Genomic DNA, 27,691 nt, shown 5'->3' with positions numbered 1-27,691 from the left:
CGACGAGTTATGTGGGGCTCTGCTTCAGAAAGGAGGGGGCTACCCACTAAAATCCACCAATGTCCTTCTTTCTGAGCACGGACAACTAATAAGCGATTTCAACTTTTGAACGAATTTTGTCCAATGACCGCAAGCTACCCATCCTTATCGCTCGTGCGTAATTATATTGCTGTCGCGACTGTGCGACGCGCGTCCGCAGTGAGTGTGCGAGTGCGACAGCAACATGATTATACGCGAGCAATAAGTATGTAGCTTGGGGTCATTGGACAAAATTCTACGTGCTCACAGACCAGACTATATAAATAAAATTATACCTGAGCCCCTGGCGCTCGTAGAACAGCAGGTAGGCGGCGGCGGGGTCGATGGCGCGGCGCGGGTCCACCTCGCGGCAGGAGCTGTCGTTGTAGCACAGCCAGGCGCCTGATGGGTTTCGCGCGTATGCTACGTAGTGCCCGCCGCTTAATTGACCCGAGTGCGACTGAAGAAGAAACGATAGTGTTGTTAATTTCATAGTAGTGGGAGAGTGGGACAAAAATAAGTGTAAATGGAAGGCAGAAGGACCCCTCACACTAGTGCAGCAACGCTAATACTGAGCGGATGTCGAACGCGCTTTGTAGATTCGGCGTTCAGCACGCGCCGCGTCGACGTACTAATGTCCGGTCGCCGAGCAGATAAAATTTCGTCCAATGACCCCAAGCTACCCACCCATCCTTATCGCTCGCGCGTATATTGCTGTCGCGACTGTGCGACGCGCGCCCGCAGTGAGTGTGCGAGCGCAATAGCGATATCTCACACACTGACTGCGGCCGCCCGTCGCACGGTAACTTGGGGTCATTGGACGAAATTCTCTGTGCTCGGCGATCGGACTATAAAGGATGCTTGATAGATTAATGATTAAANGCTGGCTTTGGTATACAGGAGAACAGGAAACAATGGCACGGAGCATGCTGACATTACTGACGCTCGTCGTATAACTTATGTTCGCGTAACATAAAAATATATACATACATGCCTTAATGTAACATTAATTCAATAACGGCTGCGCTCAAAATCGTGCTTTCAATGCTGCCTAAACCCTGACATAAGGTCTAGGTTTGATTTCAAACGACGTTTGCGTTACGAGCCATTCCCTGTGTCGCACCATCACACTGCCGAGCGCGCCTGTACGTGGTACAGTCATCATCAAATAATTCGTGACACCTAAAGTGGCCAAAACACTCCGAAGGGATCCCGATCACATCCCCAAGCAGGCTCTGGATTGGAACCCCCAAGGAAAACGCAAACGTGGTCGCCCCAACTTTATTCCAGTTGTAATAAAGACGTGTTACAGTTGCGAACTTTTTGGTTAATTTGGGTGTCAGAAAGTATTTGATGTTGTCTGTACATCATCATGAGAGTTGATCTTTGTAAAATTACAAACATTTCACGGACGCGCTCGGCAGACCAGTAATATCAGAGTACATATCCATTCTAACAAAAATATATTAATTTATATAGAGACTAATACTATGAATTATCTCACTACGGTTACAAGTTTACGACATTGTGCCCTAAGCCTTGTAATGATCATAAGAATAAAAATAACAAATATTGAGCCCATTCCATACACTAGCAAGCTCATGCAGACATCAAGCATCGATCAATTATAAAATAATTAAATTATTACAATAATGGTTTATTATAAACTTAATGCAATTTAATTTTACTAAATTAAAAACTAATACGTGTCTTTAGACACGCTAGAATATATTATTACAGATGCGAAGAATAATTTGTAGCGTTTTATGTACAGTAAAAAGATTTTGTATTATTATTCCTTTGATATTGTAGAAAATATTTCTGTACCTAATACATATTGTATTTTTACATCGATACAAAATATTCTGGGCATCGTCATCATAATCTATCGATTGAATATAAAATAGATCAATGAGTAATTACTGTTATAGTATTATATTACAATCACATCAGTCTCGATTACAATTTATTAAACAATAACAGCTAGCGACCCCTCGCGTTTGTTCTATCGCGCAAACAATATTTAAATAACGACATAAGAATAATTCGTACATGATTAAGTAAGAATAGTTTTTAAGAAAATTATTTCCGATTAGCTGCTGGTAAATATCCGATAGCGATATTTTTTATTTCACTTAGGTATTGTACGAGAAGTGAAAAACTAAGCTTAACAACAACAAAGTGAATAATGATGCAATCTGAAGTGCCACGACACAATTTCATGCTAGCACTTCATCGTATGTAAACACTTCTGACTTAGCTCGACTCATAGTTGTTTACAGTGATAGCATCATCATAACAAACAATTTCAAGTACAAGGTAAGTAGATAAAATTTAAGAAACAAATCAATTTCATAGATAACACGCGCCAAATTATTAACAAATAATAACGACAAAAATTAACACTTCCTATATCACACCAACATTATTTTGCTTACAAATACATTAATATATTTGAATCTCCCACTATTCTCATAAGATGGAATGCAATTTTAGTCGTAGCAAGTAGAAAAAGTGAGGTACTGTGAAGGTATAGATTGAACAACTATTTCATATAAATGACTATATAGGAGTTTAGATAAAAGGTTTGGGTAATGCAATATTGCGTTTTTGTCACGATTGAATGAATGATATTGTTATTGGTCTGGGTTATGCGGTTAAACTAGATATATGTATCTGGTTTATGTATAGAATTATCACATTCAATAGGCCAACATGTCTAAATATTTGTATCTCTTATTTGAGAGTTGTGTGTATTTAATAATTTAGTCCTTTAAATATTTTCACCGTAATCTGTTACCAAATAATATTCTCATATCACACTTGACAATTTGGATACGTCCACGCCTCTATTCCTTAAAAAGACAGTCCTCGTGATTGAGCAACATTTTTGTCAGTATAGCAGCAACCTTGCGTAATACAGCAAGCTATCTATGATAACATTACAAGCATTCATTCCTCGTGGTTCTGGTCCTAAGAATGTTGAAGCATCCGACATTAATTTCTCACACATATCCAGTTTTTGAGCACCCGACATATTTCTCCCATATGCATGCAGTTGAGCAAAATGTCACTCTATTAGTCCCCCAATGTATCGAGAACTGCATTACGTTACCGTATTACATGACTACGTTGCCTGGCTATTGTGGAAATGATGTTCGCGCTTACAAATCCTCCAACGGTAAAGATGATATTCCTTCGGAATAGAGCAACAACCACGAGCTGTCAAATGAAATCGATTTTAGGATGTCACTGGATGTCATTTTTGAGTCAGTTTTCAGGATTATTTTAGTTTCAATCATTGAACCAGTCACCACGTTTCTGAAGATCTAAGTATATCTGATAAACATCCACGATTTCACGTATAACCTGAAAAAATCTTAGAACTCAAATTTTTAGTTTGCCAATGAGTGCTAATGAACTGTCAAATAGTTGCAACAAACGGTTCTGTTACGTCGCATCACGTCTTTTTTTATCACACAGTGTTGCTGCTAGTGGCATCTCGCTCGCTCAGTCCTTTGTTGCTGTATTCCGCTGGATGTATCAACTTTATGCTCCCAACACGACGTGCAGTGCTGTGGCTCACATGGTCTTCAATAAGAGCTTCCAGCAGTCGGCGCGCGGTGCAGTGGCGCGCGGTACAAGGCGTCCAAAACGACGTCACGAGCAGTGCGGTGTAGTGCCGTGGCTCACTTGGCCTCAACAAGGCCTCGATCAGTAGAGCTACTCCGAAACACTATTTACGTAGTTTCGGGTCTATCTGTCACAGTCGCTCATGCTGGCATTTCGCTTTGTATGAGAGGGATGGCAACATTCGAAACATCGGATAACGTTACTCGGAGTAACCCCGCAGTCGTGCGGTGCAGTGTCGTGGCTCACGTGTTCCTTAACAAAGCGTCCAACACGACGAGCAGTGCGGTGTAGTGTCGTGACTCACATGCTCCTCAACAAGGCTTCCAACAGTCGTCGCGCGGTGCAGTGTCGTGGCTCACATGGTCTTCAACAAGGCCTGGACCAGTCGTCGTGCGGTGTAGTGTTGTGGCTCACATGGTCCTCAACAAGGCTTCTACCAGTCGTCGTGCGGTGCAGTGTCGTGGCTCACGTGTTCTTCAACAATACGTCGAACACGACGACGTGCAGTGCGGCGCGTAATGTCGTGGCTCACATGTTCAAAAGGCGTCCAATACGACGAGCAGTGTCGTGGCTCACGTGGTCCTCAACAAGGCGCCGAGCAGTCGTCGTGCTGTGGAGTGTCGTGTCGTGTCGCGTGTGGGCTCACATAAGCGCGCAGGCTCGCGGCATATCGGGATCGTCTGCGTCGGGCGGCGCGCGCGCGGGCGGCGGGCCCACCACCTCTGGTAGGTACTTGTCGTATCTGTGGATACACGTTATTGAAATTGAAATTGAAATTAAAAAAAAAATATTGTCAGACCGGGGTCCATAATCGTCTCAGTAACAATTTTCACTTAGCCTATGTTCATCATCATCATCNGGCATGGCACAGAAGTGTGGTGATACTTTTTTTCAAAAAAGGCGACAAAACCTTGTTGAAAAATTATAGACCCATCTCACTTCTGAGCCATGTCTACAAGCTCTTTTCGAGAGTCATTACGAATCGTCTCGCTCGCAGGCTCGACGACTTCCAGCCTCCCGAACAAGCCGGTTTCCGAAAAGGCTTTAGTACCATAGACCACATACATACGCTACGGCAGATTATACAGAAGACCGAGGAGTATAATCAGCCACTTTGTCTGGCGTTTGTGGACTATGAAAAAGCCTTCGACTCGATCGAGACCTGGGCAGTGCTACAGTCTCTCCAACGGTGCCAAATTGACTATAGATACATCGAAGCGCTGAAGGGCTTGTACGAAAACGCCACAATGTCGGTCCGCCTCCAGGATCAGAACTCGAAACCTATCCAGTTGCAGCGAGGGGTGAGACAGGGAGATGTCATATCTCCGAAACTGTTCACCACCGCCCTGGAAGATGTTTTCAAGCTTCTGGACTGGAGCGGATTCGGCATAAATATCAACGGCGAGTATATCACCCACCTTCGTTTCGCGGACGATATCGTAGTCATGGCTGAGACCGTGGAGGACCTAAACACAATGCTCGATGGCCTCAGTAGAGCCTCTCAACAAGTGGGTCTTAAAATGAACATGGACAAGACAAAAATTATGTCAAATGCCCGTGTTGTACCCACTCCTCTGAAGGTTGGAGACACTACACTCGAAGTTGTTGACAATTATGTATACCTGGGACAAACAGTCCAGTTAGGTAGGTCCAACTTCGAGAAAGAGGTTAATCGTCGAATCCAACTCGGCTGGGCAGCGTTCGGGAAGCTTCGCGAAATTCTCACGTCCGAAATACCGCAGTGTCTCAAGTCAAAAGTATTTGACCAGTGTGTGTTGCCAGTGATGGTGTATGGCTCTGAGACGTGGTCGCTTACTATGGGCCTCATAAGAAGGCTCAAGGTCACCCAAAGAGCGATGGAGCGTGCTATGCTCGGAGTTTCCCTGCGTGATCGAATCAGAAATGAGGAGATCCGTAGGAGAACCAGAGTGACTGACATAGCCCGCAGAATCGCTAAAATCAAGTGGCAGTGGGCGGGGCACATAGCTCGAAGAGCTGATGGCCGCTGGGGCAGGAAAGTTCTTGAGTGGCGACCACGAGCCGGGAGACGTATCGTGGGCAGGCCTCCCACTAGGTGGACCGACGATCTGGTGAAGGTCGCGGGAGGTACCTGGATGCAAGCGGCGCAGGACCGGTCTTTGTGGAAATCCTTGGGGGAGGCCTTTGTCCAGCAGTGGACGTCTTTCGGCTGAAACGAACGAACGAAGAGAAATGACTACATTTTAAAATAAGTTTTTTAGCCAAGAGAGCGTTGACGTTGTGGTGCGTCACTGCAGCGACGCCGCAGCGACACCGCGTCCGCACGTCAGATTAAACGGAGCGGTACCCCAACGCAACGCAATATCAGAATAAATACAAATGTGTAGGTCATCTTCATAGAAACGCACGGGCGCGGTTTGTATGTGAGCGCGCTAACACGTATGCTGCGCGCACGCACACACTGACAAAATTTAACGGGGATTAGCGGGGAGCCAGTCGTGCTTGCGCCGAATTTTATCAGTGTATGCGTGCGCGCCGCATACGTATATTGGCGCGCTCACATAAAAACCGCGCTCGGTGCGTTTCTATGAAGATGACCTACTCATTTGTATTTACTCTGGTTACATGTTCAAATAAGTTCTTTTGAGCTAACACAATCATTACCAAACTCCATAAAATGAAGGATTTCTTCGAGATAAAAATTTACTTGAAAAGTCATAGACGAGTAAGTTGATTGCCATAACGGCGATTAAGATGTGTGTGGAAAAGATGTATTGATTGATTACAAAAGATGCGACTGCGCTGTTGTTCCAAAATTATGCCATAATCCTATTTTACTTCATTAAGCATGTGTTCATGGGAAGAATAGGGATGTTTCCTGGGTCAAAAAGCAAGAGTTTTAATTAGTCCGTCAGTTAACTTATCAAAAAATACTCTACACGTATTTTTCACTTTTTAAAACTAATGAATATTTAAAGAGATAAAGCGCGCCAAAGTTCATAAGAAGAGGCCCGTGACGTCAATGCTTGCATAAAAGTGCCGCACGTTGTGACGTCGTGCGGAACTTCAACGCACCATAACTATGTAATTATTTGTTAGATTGACAAATAAAAATATGTGTCCAATATTTTTTGATATTAAACATGACGGACTAAAAAATTTTTTTTAGGAAACTAGCCTATTACCATCGACAATGCTTTCAGAGTGACATGTCATGACATGTGTCATACGTCACGTGAAGTTACATTGCATCATGTTGTTTTTCACCTAGGACAGCAGGTTAGCTCGCTTATTAATAGAGCTCGCGGCAGGAGCTGTCGTTGTGTCCAGCCTGTGACGTCACTGTGTGCGAGCACGCTACCTGAGCCCCTGGCGCTCGTAGAACAGCAGGTAGGCGGCGGCGGGGTCGATGGCGCGGCGCGGGTCCACCTCGCGGCAGGAGCTGTCGTTGTAGCCAGCCTGTGACGTCACTGTGTGCGAGCACGCTACCTGAGCCCCTGGCGCTCGTAGAACAGCAGGTAGGCGGCGGCGGGGTCGATGGCGCGGCGCGGGTCCACCTCGCGGCAGGAGCTGTCGTTGTAGCACAGCCAGGCGCCGGACGGGTTGCGTGCGTATGCTACGTAGTGCCCGCCGCTTAGTTGGCCCGAGTGAGACTGAAGAAGAAACGATACTGTTGTTAATATCATAGTAGTGGGAGAGTGGGACAAAAATAAGTGTAAATGGATACAGGCAGAAGGACCCCTAACACTAGTGCAGCAACGCTAATACTGAGCGGATGTCGAACGCGCTTTGTAGATTCGGCGTTCAGCACGCGCCGCGTCGACGTACTAATGTCCGGTCGCCGAGCAGATAAAATTTCGTTCAATGACCCCAAGCTACCCATCCTTATCGCTCGCGCGTATATTGCTGTCGCGACTGTGCGACGGGCGCCTGCAGTGAGTGTGTGAGCGCAATAGCAATATCTCGCACACTGACTGCGGCTGCCCGTCGCACGGTAACTTGGGGTCATTGGACGAAATTCTATGTGCTCGGCGATCGGACTATAAAGCTTGATAGATCAATTATTAACCGAAACGAATTAAAAGTGCAAGAGATCGTGCTTTTGTGGCGTTCTTTGGGGGATGTTTACGTCCAGCGGCGGCGCGTAGTCCGCCACAGCAGGCCTACTCTAAAACGCTATTTACGTAGTTCTGGTCTACCTGTCACCTTCGCTCATGCTGGCATCTCGCTTTACGTTATAGGGAAATGTTTTTTTATCCACAACGAGGAAGCTCTTGGTCTGTATCTCACCTGATGGTAGGTGATGATCAGGCCGAAGGTGGAAGCGAACGTTTTTTAGAGTAACTCCGCAGATGTCACGCTGGTTTCATATTATCGAGCGTGACGTCACTCACCATCACGGCGTAGAGGTTGTAGCGCAGGCGGAAGGGGTCGGTGCCGGGCTGCAGGCGGCGCGCGTGGGGCCTGGTGTGACGTCACTCACCACCACGGCGTAGAGGTTGTAGCGCAGGCGGAAGGGGTCGGTGCCGGGCTGCAGGCGGCGCGCGTGGGGCCTGGTGTGACGTCACTCACCACCACGGCGTAGAGGTTGTAGCGCAGGCGGAAGGGGTCGGTGCCGGGCTGCAGGCGGCGCGCGTGGGGCCTGGTGTGACGTCACTCACCACCACGGCGTAGAGGTTGTAGCGCAGGCGGAAGGGGTCGGTGCCGGGCTGCAGGCGGCGCGCGTGGGGCCTGGTGTGACGTCACTCACCACCACGGCGTAGAGGTTGTAGCGCAGGCGGAAGGGGTCGGTGCCGGGCTGCAGGCGGTGCGCGTGGAAGTCCTGCAGGTCGTCGTCGGCCACGGGCGCTACCGCTAAACTGGCCGACTGCAGGCGAGCCCGCCGACCACGCTCAAGTGAGGCACGTCGCTTGGCTGCCATCTGCGCCTAGCGGAGTAAATGGATGCTCATAAAAACACATAAAACTCATTTATTTATGCAAGTAGGCTTTTAAAAAGCACTTTTACCGTCCCAGTATTAACCCTACCACTGCTTCAGGACAATAAATGGGCCAGTGCTGAAGGCAGTGTTATGGAACCGTACATTATAGTCAGCACGAAGACACCGGGTTGCAAAAGGAGACTGCAGAGCGCGAACGCAAGGATGATCCTCGCTCTAACGACGGAGGGAACAGAAGAAGCAAAAGCAACAGTATTTATCGCCTTTTGTTTCCTTTCTCGAGCGTGCAGTAGGGCCATTCATAGGACTGGTAGTTGAAGGCTTTGTCCAAATTCCCAAAGTTTCTCTCATTTAAGGTGTGTAAAGCCACACCAGGATTACTTTAATGGGCATTCCTCGTCCTTCTGAATAGACAATTATCCCACATTATCTGTCCTACCCCCCGCAGATTTTTATTACAAATTATTACGAGTATTATTGTTTCTAAACTGGACTAACCAAAAAAGATTTCTTCAGTTTGTATTGAACCTAAAGTAAGGTAGCTACAAACGTATCTTACCTTGCTCTTCTGCTTCGGCGGCTGGCTGTCATCCTTCGCCTCCTCCCCTTTGTCATCCTCATCCTCACTGTCCTCGCTCTCCGTGATCGCATCCCCCACATCCATAAACAACGACGCTCTCCTCTCAGTCAGCTCTCTATGCCTGAGGATGGTTTCCTTGGGCACGGACGCAAGGAACTCAGTCGGGTCGAAGTCTTCGAACGGGAAGTTCACCACCTTTTGTGATTTGATCCACTTGTTGTTGACGTACTGGAACCGCTTTAGGTGGATTATCTGGAAGCGGAAATGGCTGGTGAAGTTTGGGTAAGGAGAAATGTGATATAAATAGCTGATGTCGCTACGTGATGGGATGGGTTAGAGAAACATAGCGTTTTTTAGAATATTATCTCTTTGATTGAAGAATGATACGCTTGTAGTCTAGTGTTTTTATAATGCTGTGGACAGTTTACACGTGACGGTGTTGTATACACGTGACATATGCTTTAGTATACACGCGACGTGTGCTGTATACACGTGACGGATGATGTATACACGCGACGTGTGCTGTATACACGTGACGGGTGCTGTATACACGTGACGGGTGCTGTATACACGCGGCTGCATACGTACGAGCACGGGCGGCGCGCGCCACAGCTGCAGCGCCTTGCTGGCGGGCTGGTGCGAGCGGCAGGCGAGGCAGTGGTAGGGCTGCTCCAGGCGCTCGTCGCTGGTGAAGGCTCGCAGGCACGAGGCCAGGTCCACGGCCGCCGCCGCCGCGCCGCACTCGCTCACCGACGGGTGCTCGATCCACGCCTGACGACAATAGAGTATTGGTGATATTCTGGTTGCTGGTTCATGAGCTAAAGTCCGGTCGCCGAGCAGATAGAATTTCGTCCGATGACCCCAAGCTGTACATTCACTGCGGCCGCCCGTCGCACAGTCGCGAGCGATAAGGATGGGTAGCTTGGGGTCATTGGACGAAATTCTATCTGCTCGGCGACTGGATTTTAAATGACAATGATTCGAGCTACTACATTCCCTAATATTTGGACATTCCAGGAAGGCTATTGAAAGTATTCCAAACCTATGGCTGTAGCCTCTGTTGATACAACACTTCTGAGCTGAATGGAGATAAGCAAGATTCCCCAGACCGGCAATGTTTCTTGCAACGTTCCCTAATATTCTTAGGAAATCCTAGGTGCGCTGCTTGCAATGCGGGAAGGTCTGTTATCAGTGGCAGGCACATCGCTAATGATGCTACAGTCAATGCAGTGTAAACAGTGCTGGCTATCAATTTCCATCTCGTCTTCACCGCTGCAACTTCTGTGTATCTAAATACCCATCTAGTAAAGTGTTCTAGCTTTTTTTATTTCCCCGCAATCGCACCTAGTGTTAAATAAGATACAGTCTAGGGTGGTACATATCTGCCCTGTAAGTGCCTTTCATTCACTCCCGCCTTGAAATAGTCCGGATTATAATGTAAAGAAAGCAGCAGACAGCGAATTCCAGTCCCTAGCTGTTCGCATTATAAAAGAGTTAACGAAACGCTTAGTGCGAGCTGGTGGAATGTCAACTTCTGTGTAGCCAGGATTTAAAGGCCAATCAAGTAAGTGCTAGCTACTCCCATACCTTCTCTCTCGTGCTCTGGTAGCGAAGATGCAGCGCGGTGGGGTCCCAGTCGATGGCCAACAATAAGCGGCGGCGCGCGCCACTCACTTCCAGCCGCTGGATCACGCCGTTCTCCGCGATGTCGTTTGACTCATCCTGCGGGCAAATGCATCAGTATTACAATGAGGTTCCACGTAAACCGATCACCGACAACAGTGGTTTATCGCTTGCTTAGTCTTTCTTTCGACCTGAAGTTCTTCTGTCGACCCTTTGTCATATAAACTATACAGGGTGTCCCGTAATGTAACGTCAAGCCGGAACTGGGTGTTGAGGAAAGTTATGCTGGTTATCAGAAAAATATAAAAAAAAATCTATGTGGCATTTTGTCAAAATAATAGGCATTTAAAAAAAATCTACTCCCGGTGACGGTCTTTTTACTCGTGTTGCCACAAATCTTACCTTTTTCCAAAGGACATTGGGAACTTTAATATGAGAAAATGCCCCACGGCGGACAAAGATGAAACGTACTTTATTTCAAAGCTTTATACTTGTAGGTATATTCACTTAAAGCGCTATGTTGTGAGATATGGGAATTCTGAGATATGACGAGTCTAAGTTGAAAATATATTTGTCTAAAATGATTTGATATTTTTACATGTTATGTTGTTTGGCATTGCAGAGTAACCAATAAAAGTAAATAAAATAATATAAATAAATAAAAATATAAATAAAATAATATATAAAAATAAAATATTATAAATACTTAAATTAAAATTAGACAACATCTCATATATTACTCCAACCCAAAATAAGTAGCTAAGGCATTTGTGTTATGGAAATCGGGAACGACGAACCACAACACACCCAAACCAGAGACAATGTGAAAAGATCGTTTTCTATTTATTGTCCCGGCCGGGAATCGAACCCGGGACCTCAGGATTGGCCCGGCACACCTTGAAAACCGGTGTGTGCGCCTCTCCGCCACGGAGGTCGTCAAAAATGTTACCTAAATGTAAAATAAAATAAAATATTAAAACTTCATTTTCTCAATATTCCCATATAAGAGAGAAAAAAAAATGCACGGAAATTCATTGGATATTAGTATGTATCATCTGTGATAGGTTTCGTTTGTGTCCGCTACTTTTCGAAAAGTGGGGCAAAAAGTTCCCAATGTCATTTGGATGAAAAAACATTACGGGACAGCCTGTATATAAATTATTGTATTTTATTGAAAAAGAGGCTGACAAAGGTGACTGAGTTTATTCCGCCACCTCTTCTCAGCACCAGCCCATAATGTTGTCCCGAAGTGGTGGTAGGGCAAGCTATATTTGGGACGTGTATAGGTGCCCTGGAAAGGGCCTATGTACTGAATAAAATATTTGAATTTGAATTTTGGCATCACGCCCACGAAGGAGGTCGGTGGCTGNCGAGGACGAAGCACGAGTATAATCAATATTATATACCTGAAAAGAATTAAAAGTGCGAGAGGTCGTGCTTTTGTGGCGTTCTTTGGGGGAGGTTTACGTTCAGCGGCGGCGCGTAGTCCGCCACAGCAGGCCTACTCCAAAACGCTATTTACGTAGTTCTGGTCTACCTGTCACCTTCGCTCATGCTGGCATGTCGCTTTACGTTATAGGGATATGTTTTTTTATCCACAACGAGGAAGCTCTTGGCCTGTATCTCACCTGATGGTAAGTGATGATCAGGTCGAAGGTGGAAGCGAACGTTTTTCAGAGTAACTTCGCAGGCGTCACGCTGGTCTATGTAAGCAAGCGTGACGTCACTCACCACCACGGCGTAGAGGTTGTAGCGCAGGCGGAAGGGGTCGGTGCCGGGCTGCAGGCGGCGCGCGTGGAGCCTGGTGTGACGTCACTCACCACCACGGCGTAGAGGTTGTAGCGCAGGCGGAAGGGGTCGGTGCCGGGCTGCAGGCGGTGCGCGTGGAAGTCCTGCAGGTCGTCGTCGGCCACGGGCGCTACCGCTAAACTGGCCGACTGCAGGCGGGCTCGCCGACCGCGCTCTAGTGACGCGCGCCGCTTGGCTGCCATCTGCGCCTAGAGGAGTAAATGGATGCTCATAAAACTCATTTATGCAAGTAGGCTTTTAAAAAGCATTTTTACCGTCCCAGTATTAACCCTACCACTGCTTCAGGACAATAAATGGGCCAGTGCTGAAGTCAGCGAGTTATGGAACCGTACATTGTAGTCAGCGCGAAGACACCGGGTTGCAAAAGGAGACTGCAGAGCGAGAACGCAAGGATGATCTTCGCTCTAACGACTAAGGGAACAGAAGAAGCAACAGTATATCGCCTTTTGTTTCCTTTTCTCGGTGATGCCAACGGGCCATCACCAGCATCGAACAGGAACAGCTGCATGCTCTCAACTGCTCCTGTCACCTCCCATGCTGGGGAGCCAGTAGGGCCATAGGACGGACTGGTAGTTAAAGGCTTTATCCAGATTCGAAAAGTTTCTCTCATTTAAGGTGAGTAAAGCCGCACCAGGATTAACTTTAATAGGTATCCCTCGTCCTTCTGAATAGACAATAGTCTAGATGACAAAATTTCAATTATTTGTTCGTCAGACAGATAAATTAGAAAATATTAGACTCATATTTTTTATTTTCTTTCATAATTAAATAATAACACTGCTACATCGAGTTGAAGTGGCGCGTTACGTCATGCTTGAGTAGATTTTTTACTCAAGTGACGCCACGCGACATTTCAACTCAATATAATACTGTAATTATTCGATTATGAAAAAATGTGTTCAATTTTTTTTTATTATCTGACTGACGGACTAAATAGAATCTCGATTTCATTACCTAGTCATCATCCCTATTATCCCACATAATCTGTCCTGCCCCCGCAGATTTTTATTAGAAATTATTACGAGTATGATTATTTCTAAACTGGACTAACCAAAAAAGATTTCTTTAGTTGGTATTGAACCTAAAGTAAGGTAGCTACAAACGTATCTTACCTTGCTCTTCTGCTTCGGCGGCTGGCTGTCATCCTTCGCCTCCTCCCCTTTGTCATCCTCATCCTCACTGTCCTCGCTCTCCGTGATCGCATCCCCCACATCCATAAACAGCGACGCTCTCCTCTCAGTCAGTTCTCTATGCCTGAGGATGGTTTCCTTGGGCACGGACGCAAGGAACTCAGTCGGGTCGAAGTCTTCGAACGGGAAGTTGACCACCTTTTGGGACTTGATCCATTTGTTGTTGACGTATTGGAACCGCTTTAGGTGGATTATCTGGAAGTGGAAATGGCTGGTGAAGTTTGGGTAAGGAGAAATGTGATATAAATAGCTGACGTCGTTACGTGATGCGATGGGTTTGAAAAACAAGGCGTTTTTTTAATATTGTCTCTTTGATTGAAGAATAATACGCTTGAAATTATGAATAAGTCTAGTGTTTTTATAATGCTGTGGACAGTTTACACGTGACGGTGTTGTATACACGTGACATATGCTTTAGTATACACGCGACGTGTGCTGTATACACGTGACGGATGATGTATACACGCGACGTGTGCTGTATACACACTACAGGTGCTGTATACACGCTCGGGCGCTGTATACACGCGGCTGCATACGTACGAGCACGGGCGGCGCGCGCCACAGCTGCAGCGCCTTGCTGGCGGGCTGGTGCGAGCGGCAGGCGAGGCAGTGGTAGGGCTGCTCCAGGCGCTCGTCGCTGGTGAAGGCGCGCAGGCACGAGGCCAGGTCCACGGCCGCCGCCGCCGCGCCGCACTCGCTCACCGACGGGTGCTCGATCCACGCCTGACGACAATAGAGTATTGGTGATATTCTGGTTGCTGGTTCATGAGCTAAAGTCCGGTCGCCGAGCAGATAGAATTTCGTCCGATGACCCAAGCTGCACACTCACTGCGGCCGCCCGTCGCACAGTCGCGACAGCAATATAATTACGCGCGAGCGATAAGGATAGGTAGCTTGGGGCCATTGGATGAAATTCTATCTGCTCGGCGACTGGACTTTCAATGACAATGATTCGAGCGACTACATTCCTCTACATTTGTAGTCATACCAGGAAAGCTTTTGGCAGATTTCTCAACCTGGGGCTGTTGCCCCTATTGATACAACACTTCTGAGCTGAATGACGATGAGCAAGATTCCCCAGACCGACAGTGTTTTTTGCAAAGTTCTCCAATATTCATAGGAAATCTTAGAAATTCTGCTAGCAATGAGGGGGGTCTGTTATCAGAGGAAAGCACATCGCTAATGATGCTACAGTCAATACAGTGTGAACAGTGCTGGCTATCAATTTCCACCTCTCGTCTCCACCACTGCAACTCCTGTGTAGCCAGGATCTAAAAACTCAGCCAGTAAATACCTAGCTTTTTGTTTGTAAAAACTAATGTAATGTAACCAAACAAATGATAACTAGCGTTGTTCTCGTACTAGTAATACGTACTTGTGAGTTTTAGTGGTTTGTTTAACACAAGTATCTTTGTAACTTTAAGAAAGAGCGGGGCCTCCTTACACAGGTATTATTCGTAAAAGGAGACCTCAGCCACTTGAAAACATAATGTAAACATTGAAGATACTGAATAAATATTTTTTAATGATCATTTTCGAAGTGCTAGTTACTCCCATACCTTCTCCCTGGTGCTCTGGTAGCGAAGATGCAGCGCGGTGGGGTCCCAGTCGATGGCCAACAATAAGCGGCGGCGCGCGCCACTCACTTCCAGCCGCTGGATCACGCCGTTCTCCGCGATGTCGTTTGACTCATCCTGCGGGCAAATGCATCAGTATTACAATGAGGTTCCGCGTAAACCGATCACCGACAACAGTGGTTTATCGCTTGCTTAGTCTTTCTTTCGACCTGAAGTTCTTCTGTCGACCCTTTGTCATATAAACTATATATAAATTACTGTATTTTATTGAAAAAGAGGCTGACAAAGGTGACTGAGTTTCTTCCGCCACCTCTTCTCAGCACCAGCCCATGTTGTCCCGAAGTGGTGGTAGGGCAAGCTATATTTGGGACGTGTATGCCCTGGAAAGGGCCTATGTACTGAATAAAATATTTGAATTTGAATTTTGGCATCACGCCCACGAAGGAAGTCGGTGGCTGCCATCATCAGTTTGTGGTGGCCACTAACATTAGTAATAGATTTGTATCAAGTTGGTGCCACCGAGTGTCGCGGACTTTGGACAATCATCAATTCTAAACAAACGTATTAAATACTTATTTATTTCATGGAAAACAAACAGCACATTATGCAACAGATTTTTTATTTTATGTGACAAGATTTTGTAAGTGATTACCGTCGCCCATAGACACCCGCAGACCCAGGGGCGTCACAGGTGCGTTGCCGGCCTAAGGTGAAGATACGCTCTCCTCTTGAAAGCTTGCAGGTCGTATGCGTCGTATCGTAATCGTATAATAATATGTGATATTATTAATTTATGATTAAGTAACGATCAAGATCTCCACCCACAAGGTGGACCGACCTGATGAAGGTAGCGGGAAAGCGCTGGATGCAGGCCGCTACCAAACATGCGATGTGGAAGTCATTGGGGGAGGCATATGTTCAGCAGTGGACGTCCTGTCGCTGAATTGATGATGATGATGATGAACGATCAAGAAGATTTTTTTATTGAACAATTGCAGAGCATATTAGTCACTGACCTGGTGTGCAAAGCGAGCGCTGGCGTGTCGCTGAAGCTTGGCGGCGGCGGCGGGCGAACTCTGCGCTGCCTCCGCGCTCGGCCGCCGTCCGCGACTGCACTCGCCTGCAACACAAGAAGTGCATGAGCGCGTTGTAGGCTATTGCAATTTATAGCAGTAGCCAACAAATTGGTTTAGTCAAGTAGTTTTGCTAAATTATCCTACTAATAAATAAATATCCTTGGACATTTTACACTGCGCTTCTAGTTCCAAACTAAGCAAAGCTTGTACTATGGGTACTAGACAACGGATATAAACATACATAAATACTTTTTTTTTTTGTAAATACATACATATTATACATAGAAAACACCCAGTCCGATACAAACAAATATGTTCATACACACAAATGTTTGTACTGTGCGGGAATCGAACCCGTAACCTCCGGAATAGTAGTCCGTTTCGAACCACTACACCAAACGGCCGACGACTAATATTATAAATGCGAAAGTTTGTGTAGATGTTTGGTACTCTTTCAAGTAAAAACTACTGAACGGATTTTGATGAAACTTTACAGTACTGTTGTTTATAACCCAGAATAACATACAGGCTATAATTTATAACGATCTGTGAAATATAAATTTCACACGGGTGAAGCCGCGGGCAAATACTAGTAGTCTATATAAATTGAAATTTATAGCAGTAGCCAACAAATTGGTTTAAAGTCAAATAGTTTTTCTAAATTATAAAATTAATTATTTATTGTGTGCAATGTATTTTTTCCTATTTTGGGTTTGCAATGATGTCAATTGTATACGATATGTATTATGTGACCAATTCGTGCGAGGGGTGTACGTCTGGTACTATGAAAATGCGACGCCAGCTTTATAAATACGACGTCAGCTGTATACATACGAAGTCAGCTGTATACACACGTCAGCTGTATACATACGATGTCAGCTGTATACATACGAAGTCAGCTGTATACACACGTAAGCTGTATACACACGTCAGCTGTATACATACGATGTCAGCTGTATACATACGACGGCAACTATATACATACGACGTCAGCTGTATACACACGACGTCAGCTATATACACACGACGCCGTCCGCTGTACAATACACAAGTCGGGTGCTGTACACTGCCGCGGTGACGTCACAGTACTCACGGCAGCACAGCACGAGCAGCGCGGCGTGCGTGGGCAGCGCGCAGCCGCGGCACAGCGCGGGCCAGGCGCAGGCGCCGCACCACGCGCCCGCGGTGACGTCACAGTACTCACGGCAGCACAGCACGAGCGGCGCGGCGTGCGTGGGCAGCGCGCAGCCGCGGCACAGCGCGGGCCAGGCGCAGGCGCCGCACCACGCGCCCAGCGGCCCGCTCACCAGCCGCAGCGTGAACGGGAACTCGTAGCCCAGGCTGTCGTCGCTGTATACAACAACAAGCTTTTATATCTATACTAATATTCTAAAGAGATAAAGTTTGTGTGTTTGTATATTTGTTAAATTGTAAGGGGTAATCTCGGGATCTACTGAACCATTTTTAAAATTCTTTCACCAATAAAAAGCCAAATTTTTGCTGAGTGTCATAAGTCATATAAAAAACTGAACCCGTACTCAATAAAACATGCTGAAGGACCATCCAAGGACTCGAACCCACCCCCCAATAGATTCTTAACGTATTTAAATTCACAAACATCTTGGCAGCTGACGTGACAATGACAAAGTCAGACAGAAGTGTGGGATTTTTCTGTCATTGAAATTCATTGCAATGACTAAGATGTCGTCTAGATAAATGCTCGACAAAAGGGTGGAGTACGATAATGTTATCAAAGTAAGATAAAACTAGTGAAGGCGTTCTAATCAAACCCGTAGTTGTAGTAGGCATGGTTAATTGAAGAATACAATCCCTAAATTATATGCACGCGGACTAACTTGATAGCTACCGGCATTGTATGGTAGGCAGTAAAGACATCCAAAGGTTCCACAACAATGATTCTAAATCACGCTACATTTTTATTTTAAACTCACCAATCAGTGGCATGATTTGACGTTTCGTGCGTAGGTGGCCTCGCGCTGAGTAGCCTCGAGACCTGTAAGAACGATGAAAGTTATTATTTTCAGTCTTGAAAAATTGACTTTTCTTTAGTTTTGAATTTGTCTTCGCTAACATTCGGAGCCAATAAAACTCAGGTTTGATCAATATTTGGTATTATTTGAAAATGTATTACAATAATGCGCCTTATGTACACTGTTCTATGTGCATGTAAGTTTGAAATAAATAAAATAAATGCGAAGGTAAGTAATTTGATAGTAAAAAATAACTATGAAGTTTGAAACGTCTGTGATGAAACAATAGCAAATGACATGTACAAGTATTTCGACACAATAAATCTCAATAATGATGGTAAAAATCAGCCAGTACCAGTAAAAGGTTGAAACCTTTGATTCAAACAAAAGGGAAAATACGGTAAAAGCGTCTGAAATATGTGATGCTTAAATGACGTGCCACGACAGCATTTCTGACGGAATACTCACTGACAATTTGACATTCGCCATGATGTCAGGGCCTTGTTTTTTCAACAACGTAAGCACAATTACATAACAGAGAGGAATGGAAAGGAGCATGCTAGGATTGAAACTAATGGACAAGACCAGAAATGCAGACATCAGGTGCAAAACGAAACTAACAGACATCCTGACACGCATCGATCAACTCAAATGGAGATGGGCGGGACATATGCTACGCTGTAACAAGGAGAAGTGGTGTAAACGGTTGACAGTGTGGTACCCAAGAGATAGCGCCAGAAACCGAGGTCGCAAAAGGCTTCAAGATGGGAGGATGAATTGAGGTTGACCGCAGGACCTCTATGGATGAGAGTGGCGGAGGACAGAAGGCAATGGAAGGAGTTGGAGGAGGCCTTTGCCAATAGGCACACCGAAATTTCAGACATTTTGTGAAAGCTTTTTAAGTTAAGTATTTGTTTATATAAGTGTTATCCTAAATTCAGAAAGTGTTAAATGTAAAATGTAAAAATGTTCGGAAATAAAAGGCTTATTATTATAAGCACAATTGCCGTATCCTTCCTTTTCATTATGCTCTAAGGTTACCTGCGTCCAGACGGCGGCGTAGATGTCGCGGCCGCTCATGCCCTCGCGCAGCCCGACGAGGAGGGGCACGCCGAACAGCGCCGGCTTGCAGCGCTGCGACGACAGGAAGTACGCGTCCATGCGGCACTGCTTCCTGAGGGACCATAGGTAATGTGACCATACGTCCCGCTTCGGGCGGGACTGTCCCGCTTTCAGACTGTCTGTCCCGCTGTCCCCCGCAAGAGCAAAAACGTCCCGCTTTAGCTTTAAGAATGTATATATCGTTATTAAATGTAACAACAGCGCGGGCGACACAGTGCGAATCGTGCGGCGGCCGAGACAGTGCGACAAGATAAGTCTTTGATGAGTTTGCACTTATTTCTAAGTTTGTGAGAGATGAAAAGATCTCTGGCTGGAATGCCGAGTATGTTACTACTGAAAACCGTTGGCTCGAATTATTCCAGCACTTTCGTACCAACACTCTTGATGTAACAAACTTTTCCATACTTATCGAGTACATGTATATGTCTGCCAGGAAGTAACGCAACAGTTTCGCAGGTTTTTTTTAGAACTATTCCTCAGTTGTCCCGCTCTGGCACAGAAAATAAATGGTCACGTAAACCATAGGGGACTTGACACACTAGTCCAGGGTTTCCCAAACTATGGGTCGCGACCCAGTGGTGAGTCGCGAGCGAACATTGAGTGGGCCCTGCCTGTAGAACAACACACCACCCTACCGATCCAACCGCTTGGCAGTGGGCGAAATTTCCTATACTAGGTGGGTCCCGAGTTTGGGAACTTGTATTAGTAGATGCGTTTGGGAACTTGTATTAGTAGATGCGTTTGGGAACCAGACAACTTTGGGAACCACTGCACTAGTCAATGACACATGTTTTTGAGCTGTCAAAACGAGGCTCTCCCATAGATTTTGTGTAGCAAAAACAAACGATGGTTTACTGTTTATTTGAAAGATTCATTTTTGTTGCGAAATAGTACTTATTGCAAATTCATAAGACTCTAGCTTATTTTGATGTGTTGTGTGTACCAAAACATTTTCAGGTACCGAAAAACTAGTGGCTTCAGTGATGCGCGAATGTTTTTTTTAAACTGTGTCTGGCTGTGGTGACAACAAAACAAATATATTTTGAGAGGCAGTTTTTATAATAAAAAACCTCATTCACCGTTTTTTCTCATTCATTTTTGACAGGATACAAGATTGATTTCTACAATAAATCAATTTGAACAATAATGACATCTATTTCAACACTCAAGGATCGATCTTAGAAAAACCAGAACACATTTAAAAGAAAATTAAACCTGTAAAGCCCGGTCCGTGAGCACGTAAAATTTTGTCCAATGACCCCAAGCTACCCATCCTTATCGCTCGCGCGTAACTATATTGCTGTCGCGACTGTGCGACTGGCACCCGCTGTGAGTGTGCGCGATAGCAACATAATTACGCGCGAGCGATAAGGATGGGTAGCTTGGGGTCATTGGACAAAATTCTACGTGCTCACAGACCAGACTATAGTAGGCAGACATCCTACACTGACCTGTGCACGGCGACCAGGTACTGTAAGCGTCCGACCTGCACGTGTCCGGTCGGCGCGTCCATCCCACACATGTTGGAGGGCGACGAGCCGAAGCGCGCCTTGCCCAGCGCTGGGCTGCCCGGCTTGAGCGTCAATGACCGCACGCTGAGCGTGGGCGAGCCGTTGTCTATGGGTTTTAGAAAAAAAAAACTTTGTTATACATAGAAATATCATCTAAAGTCCAGTCGCCGAGCAGATAGAATTTCGTTCAATGACCCCAAAATACCCGTCCTTATCACTCGCACGTAATTATATTGCTGTCGCGCTCGAACACTCACTGCGGCCGCCCGTCGCAAAGTCGCGTGATAAGGATGTGTAGCTTGGGGTCATTGGATGCAATTCTATCTGCTCGGCGACCGGACTTTACGTGTTGTAGCCCTTCAAGTATCATCAATACTAATCAATTTTATTGTTACCGCGATCTCATGCGATCGCTTAAGGTTAGACCAGACCAACGCGTGCAGCCGGCGTGCACGATGACGATGGCGATGGCGACCAGACAGCGTGTATGAATTTGTAGCGATGTGTTCACATCAACGCGTCCTGTCATTGGTCGCGGCGATCTATGCAGCGTCTGCACGCAGCGATCAGCGATCATCGCGACATTTGTCACCGTGACGTTTCTGTTTTTTAAAATCGATGTAATAAATAGTAAGTAGGATCTGTTAAAAAGTTTTTACACAATTGAAAATGAATTATTCATAACATACCACTAGTCTGACCTACTTGAATAATAAAAAAGGTTTCTCAAAGGCCCTAGAGCAATTCTAAGTATGCTTTAAATAAAAACCTAATTAAAGTCATCAAACGTCTCAGTCATTAATTTAGTGCCACTAGAAACACCTAGTTGATCAAAACTGATGTCTTTTTGTATTTTTGGGTTATTATTAAAGACAAAAAAGATATTTGGACTATTATGTGGTTTGGGTGCATAATGTAATTTCCTTTGCCTTAAAAAAAGTAAATGTCAAGATGACTGTTGCACCAAAAATGACAATGAAAATTGATTTTGATGGATGTTGTGTTGAGTTCTGTGTATAGATGACCCACGCTGAACTGTCCCGCCAAACTCAATGACAGGGGGGCGCTACCATCGTTCAACTTTATGGTTTCCAATATGGCAAAAATCGGAACCAGCGATTCGGTATAGATGGTGGCGCCCCGCTGTCAATGTCATCGATAGGACAGTTCAGTATTTTGGAACTATAGTTTTGTGCGATTTAACGATAAGAACGACAATGGTAAAAGGTAATGGGGGCAAATTTTTTCCCTCAAGGAAAAAGATGAATTGGCAGTTTCAGTAAAAACTCGAGCATGAGTAATATCACAATGTCTAAGGCTGGGTTGCACCATCTTACTTTAACTTTGACAAACGTCAAAAATATGTCAAATTCCATACAAAAAGCTCTGGTTATAGTCATAGTTAACGTTAAAGATAGGTGGTGCAACCCACCCTAAATCTTTCTCATTGTAAAACACATATTTTTCGTCACTTTAAATAGAAACGGTTGACACTACTATCGAAAAATTATTTTAGCACATGACGTCACAAGTATGGCGATCAATTGTGACGCGTTTGTGGTCACGTGGTCTTTTTCAACGTTTCTAAGTAATTGAAGAAAAAAATTTAAAGAGGTTTTGGCACAGAATACAAACATACAATTTTAAAAATACATTAACAATGACATATTTTCTCAAATACCCAATTCTCTTCGAAGCTCCCTAGGTAGCGTCCGACTTCGCGGGTCTCCACGGGCCTCCTCCGTCGCATCGGGCCCGTCAGGCCCGTCGGTCGCATCGGGCCCGTCGGCCGCGTCGGGCCTGCTGTAGAAGGCTGAAGGGGGACTCTGCGACATGAGGATCTCGGAGCGCGATCTCTGGAAGGGCAGGGCGTTAGTATGTTATTGTTGAACGGACAGGGAGAGCTGGCTCGTTGAAAAAGAAATTATGTACTTTTAGGGGTATTTTTAAAAGATATACACTGGTCATAATAAAAATCGACCCACCCGCGACAAGCACTTTCAAACGTATGCATCCTCACTTCCCACCAATATTACTATACTATATTACCATTTAAAAGCCTAGTTCTAAACTTCATTTCATTAAAGGAAAAGTGTTTACCCCAAAAATGTGTCTGTAGAAGAATCCAGAGTCACTTCTTCAAAAAATAGGTAGTTACGCTTGAGCCAACTTTTATGGCTATAAAAATGTTAAGTTGGGATTAATCGCTATCCATCTGTTAAAGAGGACACGTGAGATCATTATTTGGTTTTATAACCATAAAAATTGGTCTAATTGATCCCAGAGGTGAGCCCAAAGTGAGGTCTGTTTTTCAAGTTTTTCAAGTCACATTTATTGTATATGTTAATCGTTTATTAGGAAATGCCATGTGTTTTTCTTTAAGGATATTTATTGGGCTTTCAAATGACACCAATATTGTTGGGGCACCATGATTGTGTCAGTAGAAACGAGTTTTCTTGTAAAACGTAGGTGGGCCGGTTTTTGTGATGACCAGTATAGAAACGATGTAAGTAATTTTAGAGGTATTTTCAAAAGACAAATACTTGTACTAACTTTCGATAAACAGCAGGCTACTCCGATACGCTGTTTACGTAGTTTCAAGTCTATCACCGTCGCTCATGCTCGCATCTCGCTTGACAAGAGAGGGAAGGCGACATTCGAAACTACGGATAACGTTTATCAGAGTAACCTTACAGTATCGTAATTATTTTTAACATAGCTTTTCAACGAAATACCATTATTTTAATCAGCCACCGAATTACAGTGGTAACTAGATGTGACGGATGATTAAATTGCATCCCTTTCAATCAAAGCTTACACTTATCACTAAATTCCAAATTGACTATTTATGAAGTGAAAAAGTTAAGTTTGCAAACAAGGGACATTACTTGAAGTTATGATTAAAAATTGTGACTAATTAGTTGATGTACGAACCAGCTCAAGTTATAAAGTAAGAATAAATGCCCGTAACCTATACAAAAATCTACCTTTCTACTATACACAAAATAGCCTACACACAGCATAGCAGGAGGAATATTTCCACAAATCAAAAACACACAATGGGTGGATGATCGGATGATTTTATCTACAGTTCTAACTACTGATGTTTCAAGACAAGTCCAAATACCTACCTATCGCTATATGTCTGCCTCGTTCTATTAGAGTACTAAAATGCTTTCATGCATACTTTGTAAGACCAAAAGAACACACATAGAACGATTCAGTGGTAAATTCAATTCGTTGAATGCAGAATTTCGACAATCAGGGGTGATTCACACAGGAGGGATGAAGAATGCAACAAAATCGCGGGTTCGAAGCGAGATAAAGCGAAGCTATTTCACATTTGAGCGTTATACGTCAGGCTTGAGAACAATATGCTTCAAACAAGCTTTTTGAGATTTTGTCGCTTTTTTCATCGTTCATGTGTGAACCAACCTTTTTTTTTACTACAAAACAATGAAAACTTCGATAATAACGAAACACCAAACAAATACATTTCAAAATCGTGTATCAGACTTGAACAGGATAGAATGATGTGTGTAAGAGATTTTTGTACTGTAATTTCAACCAACAAAATGTTATGAAAGTCTACTTTGAAACTATGTACAAAGGTTACAGTGAGTTGCACGTTTACTTACTGGGTCCCACGTTTATGTACAATTGAACAGACACAAGGTACACACCGGATTAGGATTATGTACATTCGTAATATTGTTAGATCCCCCAATTTTAGTTAGATTCTCCCAATCATTATTACCATTTTAGTAGATATCTGTTAACCCTCACCGACTTCATTTTTTATCATATTAAAATATCGTATCAACCAAAAATTAATAAACTTAAAAATAATGTTAATTTGTATACTTTATAAGTGACGTGTATCACTAATGGTTCGTGTTGTTATTTATCTTTTGGTTTTGAGCTGTAAATCTTAACAAAATTTTGTACAGTGTTATTTTAAAATTACTTTTTACATTTACTTAGGTTTTCTTTGTGGCCGGTCTTGTAATCCAATCTAAAACACTGAAAAATTTGGAACTTCAATTTGTGTTTCATATAAAGTTGACGAAGTGTTAGTGTAATCCAATGTGAAATCGCTCGTAAAATGTTTATCAAACGTCATTATAGTGATGTTATGCTTTTAGTTACACACAAAACAATAGTTAATACATTAAAAATAAAGAAAAAAAACACTTTAATTTAAACTTTAGATTGTCAAAAATAATCAACATACGATTAATATTAACCTTTTCAATAACATAATATTATTTTTTCAAATTCAAATTGTGTTTATTTTAGCACTATTCATTTGAGAACATCTTTATTAATCTGTTTGACGACGTAAGATTACACGTAACATTTTAGTCGTTAATTGAAAACATTTATCGATTGACAATTATTATGTTACAGTCAGCGTTGAATTGTTCGTGACACCCAACAAGTAACCAAAAAGATCGCAACACGTTTTTGTTAAAATGAGGGTTTTCGCGAATGAAAGATCCGCTAGATGGCGGGACGTGGATGTGGGGTCTGACTGCTGCGTGATTGGTGGATTTTGACATATCTGTCAATGTCATGTCAAAAATAACCAATCATGCAGCATTTGGACCTCGCGTCTACGTACTGCCATCTGGCGGATTTTTCATTCGCGAAAACCCTAATTGGAATAAAGCTGTGTTGTCAACTTTTTGGCTACTTTGAGTGTCACGAACTATTTGACGCTGACTGTACCTAGACATGTGTGTACTATCGGCCACATTCGATCTACCCATTTCCATTTTTTCTCTCGCTTTCATCAAATGGTGACTCTTTGCGTTAGAGCGAGACACATGACCGGGATGGGTAGCTGGAAATTTGGCCGATAGTATAGATCGTTTCATCCACGAAGACGCGCCCCACCATTCTTCCGCTAATGTTTGAGAGTTATCGGTACACACTAAATCATCCATGAACACTACAATAATACCGCTCGGATTGCTCGGATCAAACTCCCCGCACCCCGCGCGACCGAGACCAAACATAGCCACGATAGCCGAACGGTGAAGGGGTCGGAGTGGCCGACTCGAGATCCGAGGAATGCGGGTGCGAATCCCACCGCCGCTCGACTATTGTGGTGAGCCCACTCGTAACACAAGCTTATTTAGCTTAACACGAGGGGCTAATGGGACTATTAGCACAGAATAATAATAAGTACTACGTACAGAAGTTTTACTTCGCGAAGGTATTTAAAAAAATGTATGCTCAATGTCATTAACAATATGATGTAATTTAGCATGTCTCAAGAGTCAAGCACCATTTTGTTGACAAACGTCAGTGATCGGCACTGCGCCGAAGCTATAGGGCTGACTTCGGTAAAATGATGTGACGTGAGGTGCCAAACTGAATAATATTAACTACTTATTTACCTCTCAGTGTCTTGAGGCAACTTAAAAAAGTACATTCTGTGTTTTTATTATTATTTAGGCAGTTAAATACTGCACAGTAGTTTAGTACACCATTTTCTTTATTTTCTTCCATCATACACAAGAATACGCGTGTGAGTCAATGTTCGCTCTTATGTGAGGGCTTGTATCCTGTAGGTGGGCCATCGTGCGTGTTTTGTTTTCGATGTAAGCTCGCGGAGATGAACAGGCCTGCTATAAGTAATTTGGGCTAAAACATTGGCGGGGCGCGTCTTCGTGGACGAAGCGACTGTACGTGTGTATTGTGTGTGTGTGTGTCCGTGCGCGTGCTAACCTTGAAGCAGAAGAGTGCGGGCATGCAGAGTGAGGAAGCGGGGCCGCGCGGCGCACTCACCTCCGCCCACGCCGCCTCCGCGCCGCTCCAGCCTACACGGTATGGTAGACGTTAATAATTCAATAATAATAAACCTCATTACAAATTATATAGTCTGGTCCGTGAGCACGTAGAATTACGCGCGAGCGATAAGGATGGGTAGCTTGGGGTCATTGGACAAAATTGTACGTGCTCACGGACCGGGCTTTAACAATTAAAACGTGACACCACTAGTGGTGTAATAAATGATAATAATTATGAGGATAGTTGAAAATTTTCAAGCCCGCCCGAACGGACGACGCCGCGAGCCGCCAGTCTGCTTGTGACCACGTGCGTCAAGCCGTGAGTACATAATGTAACTCATTCGTAAACGTCGCATTAAGACCCGTGTCTTTCTGTTTGACTTATTAGAAAATAATAATAAAAAATGTCTTTACCAGTAATGTACCTACAGTCCTATAAGCAATGAGTATTGCAATTGGGCTCACAACCTTTAACAAATTTATTTACCATTTATTCGAAAAATAGCATTTTTAATCGCATGACTGTGGCATTAGCCAAAATTTTTGTTTCGTTTCAGTACTCTTCCTAGACCTCTTTAAGGAAAAAGCAGATAGGCACTTACTGGGCTATGTTTTCGGAAGAGTAGAGTACGACCACTCTCACTCTTCCTTTATAATTATGACACTCCCACTCTCCCCCTATTTAAAGGACAAATATGCGAGGCCTCACCAACCCGTCTGGCCAGCTTGGGAAATGTAGGCCAATTCCTTCATGTGTCACTTTAAAGAGAAGCCGGCTCCTGAACATAAACGACTTGGTGATGTGGCGCGCACGTAAGTCCTTGCGTACGCGTGGGTTGACTTAC

General features: G+C 44.4%; 1 protein-coding gene across 1 annotated transcript in view; it reads right to left on the bottom strand.

Annotated features, from left to right (window-relative positions):
* Positions 1-1,103: 1,103 nt before the first annotated feature.
* The window catches only part of LOC114357335 (ubiquitin carboxyl-terminal hydrolase 32-like), a gene marked incomplete at its 5' end in the record, with an annotated part of 39,829 nt that continues 13,241 nt past the window's right edge, over positions 1,104-27,691 (bottom strand). Inside the window, 18 exons of the mRNA XM_028310904.1 lie at positions 1,104-4,393; positions 7,120-7,283; positions 8,381-8,557; positions 9,129-9,401; positions 9,738-9,920; positions 10,737-10,871; positions 12,240-12,273; positions 12,504-12,769; positions 13,694-13,966; positions 14,312-14,494; positions 15,331-15,465; positions 16,365-16,468; positions 17,629-17,774; positions 18,377-18,438; positions 19,457-19,589; positions 20,989-21,154; positions 22,730-22,904; positions 26,785-26,876. Of these exons, the coding sequence (XP_028166705.1) occupies positions 4,294-4,393; positions 7,120-7,283; positions 8,381-8,557; positions 9,129-9,401; positions 9,738-9,920; positions 10,737-10,871; positions 12,240-12,273; positions 12,504-12,769; positions 13,694-13,966; positions 14,312-14,494; positions 15,331-15,465; positions 16,365-16,468; positions 17,629-17,774; positions 18,377-18,438; positions 19,457-19,589; positions 20,989-21,154; positions 22,730-22,904; positions 26,785-26,876 (2,801 nt within the window). The remainder of the gene's footprint in view (positions 4,394-7,119; positions 7,284-8,380; positions 8,558-9,128; positions 9,402-9,737; positions 9,921-10,736; positions 10,872-12,239; positions 12,274-12,503; positions 12,770-13,693; positions 13,967-14,311; positions 14,495-15,330; positions 15,466-16,364; positions 16,469-17,628; positions 17,775-18,376; positions 18,439-19,456; positions 19,590-20,988; positions 21,155-22,729; positions 22,905-26,784; positions 26,877-27,691) is intronic.

This window comes from Ostrinia furnacalis, unplaced genomic scaffold (genome assembly GCF_004193835.3).
Source record: "Ostrinia furnacalis isolate ACB-3 unplaced genomic scaffold, ASM419383v2 OfSCF3137, whole genome shotgun sequence".
In the NCBI taxonomy this organism is placed as follows: Eukaryota; Metazoa; Arthropoda; class Insecta; order Lepidoptera; family Crambidae; genus Ostrinia; species Ostrinia furnacalis.
The sequence above is the reverse complement of the archived record's forward strand: the minus strand, read 5'-3'. Positions and strand labels throughout refer to the sequence as shown.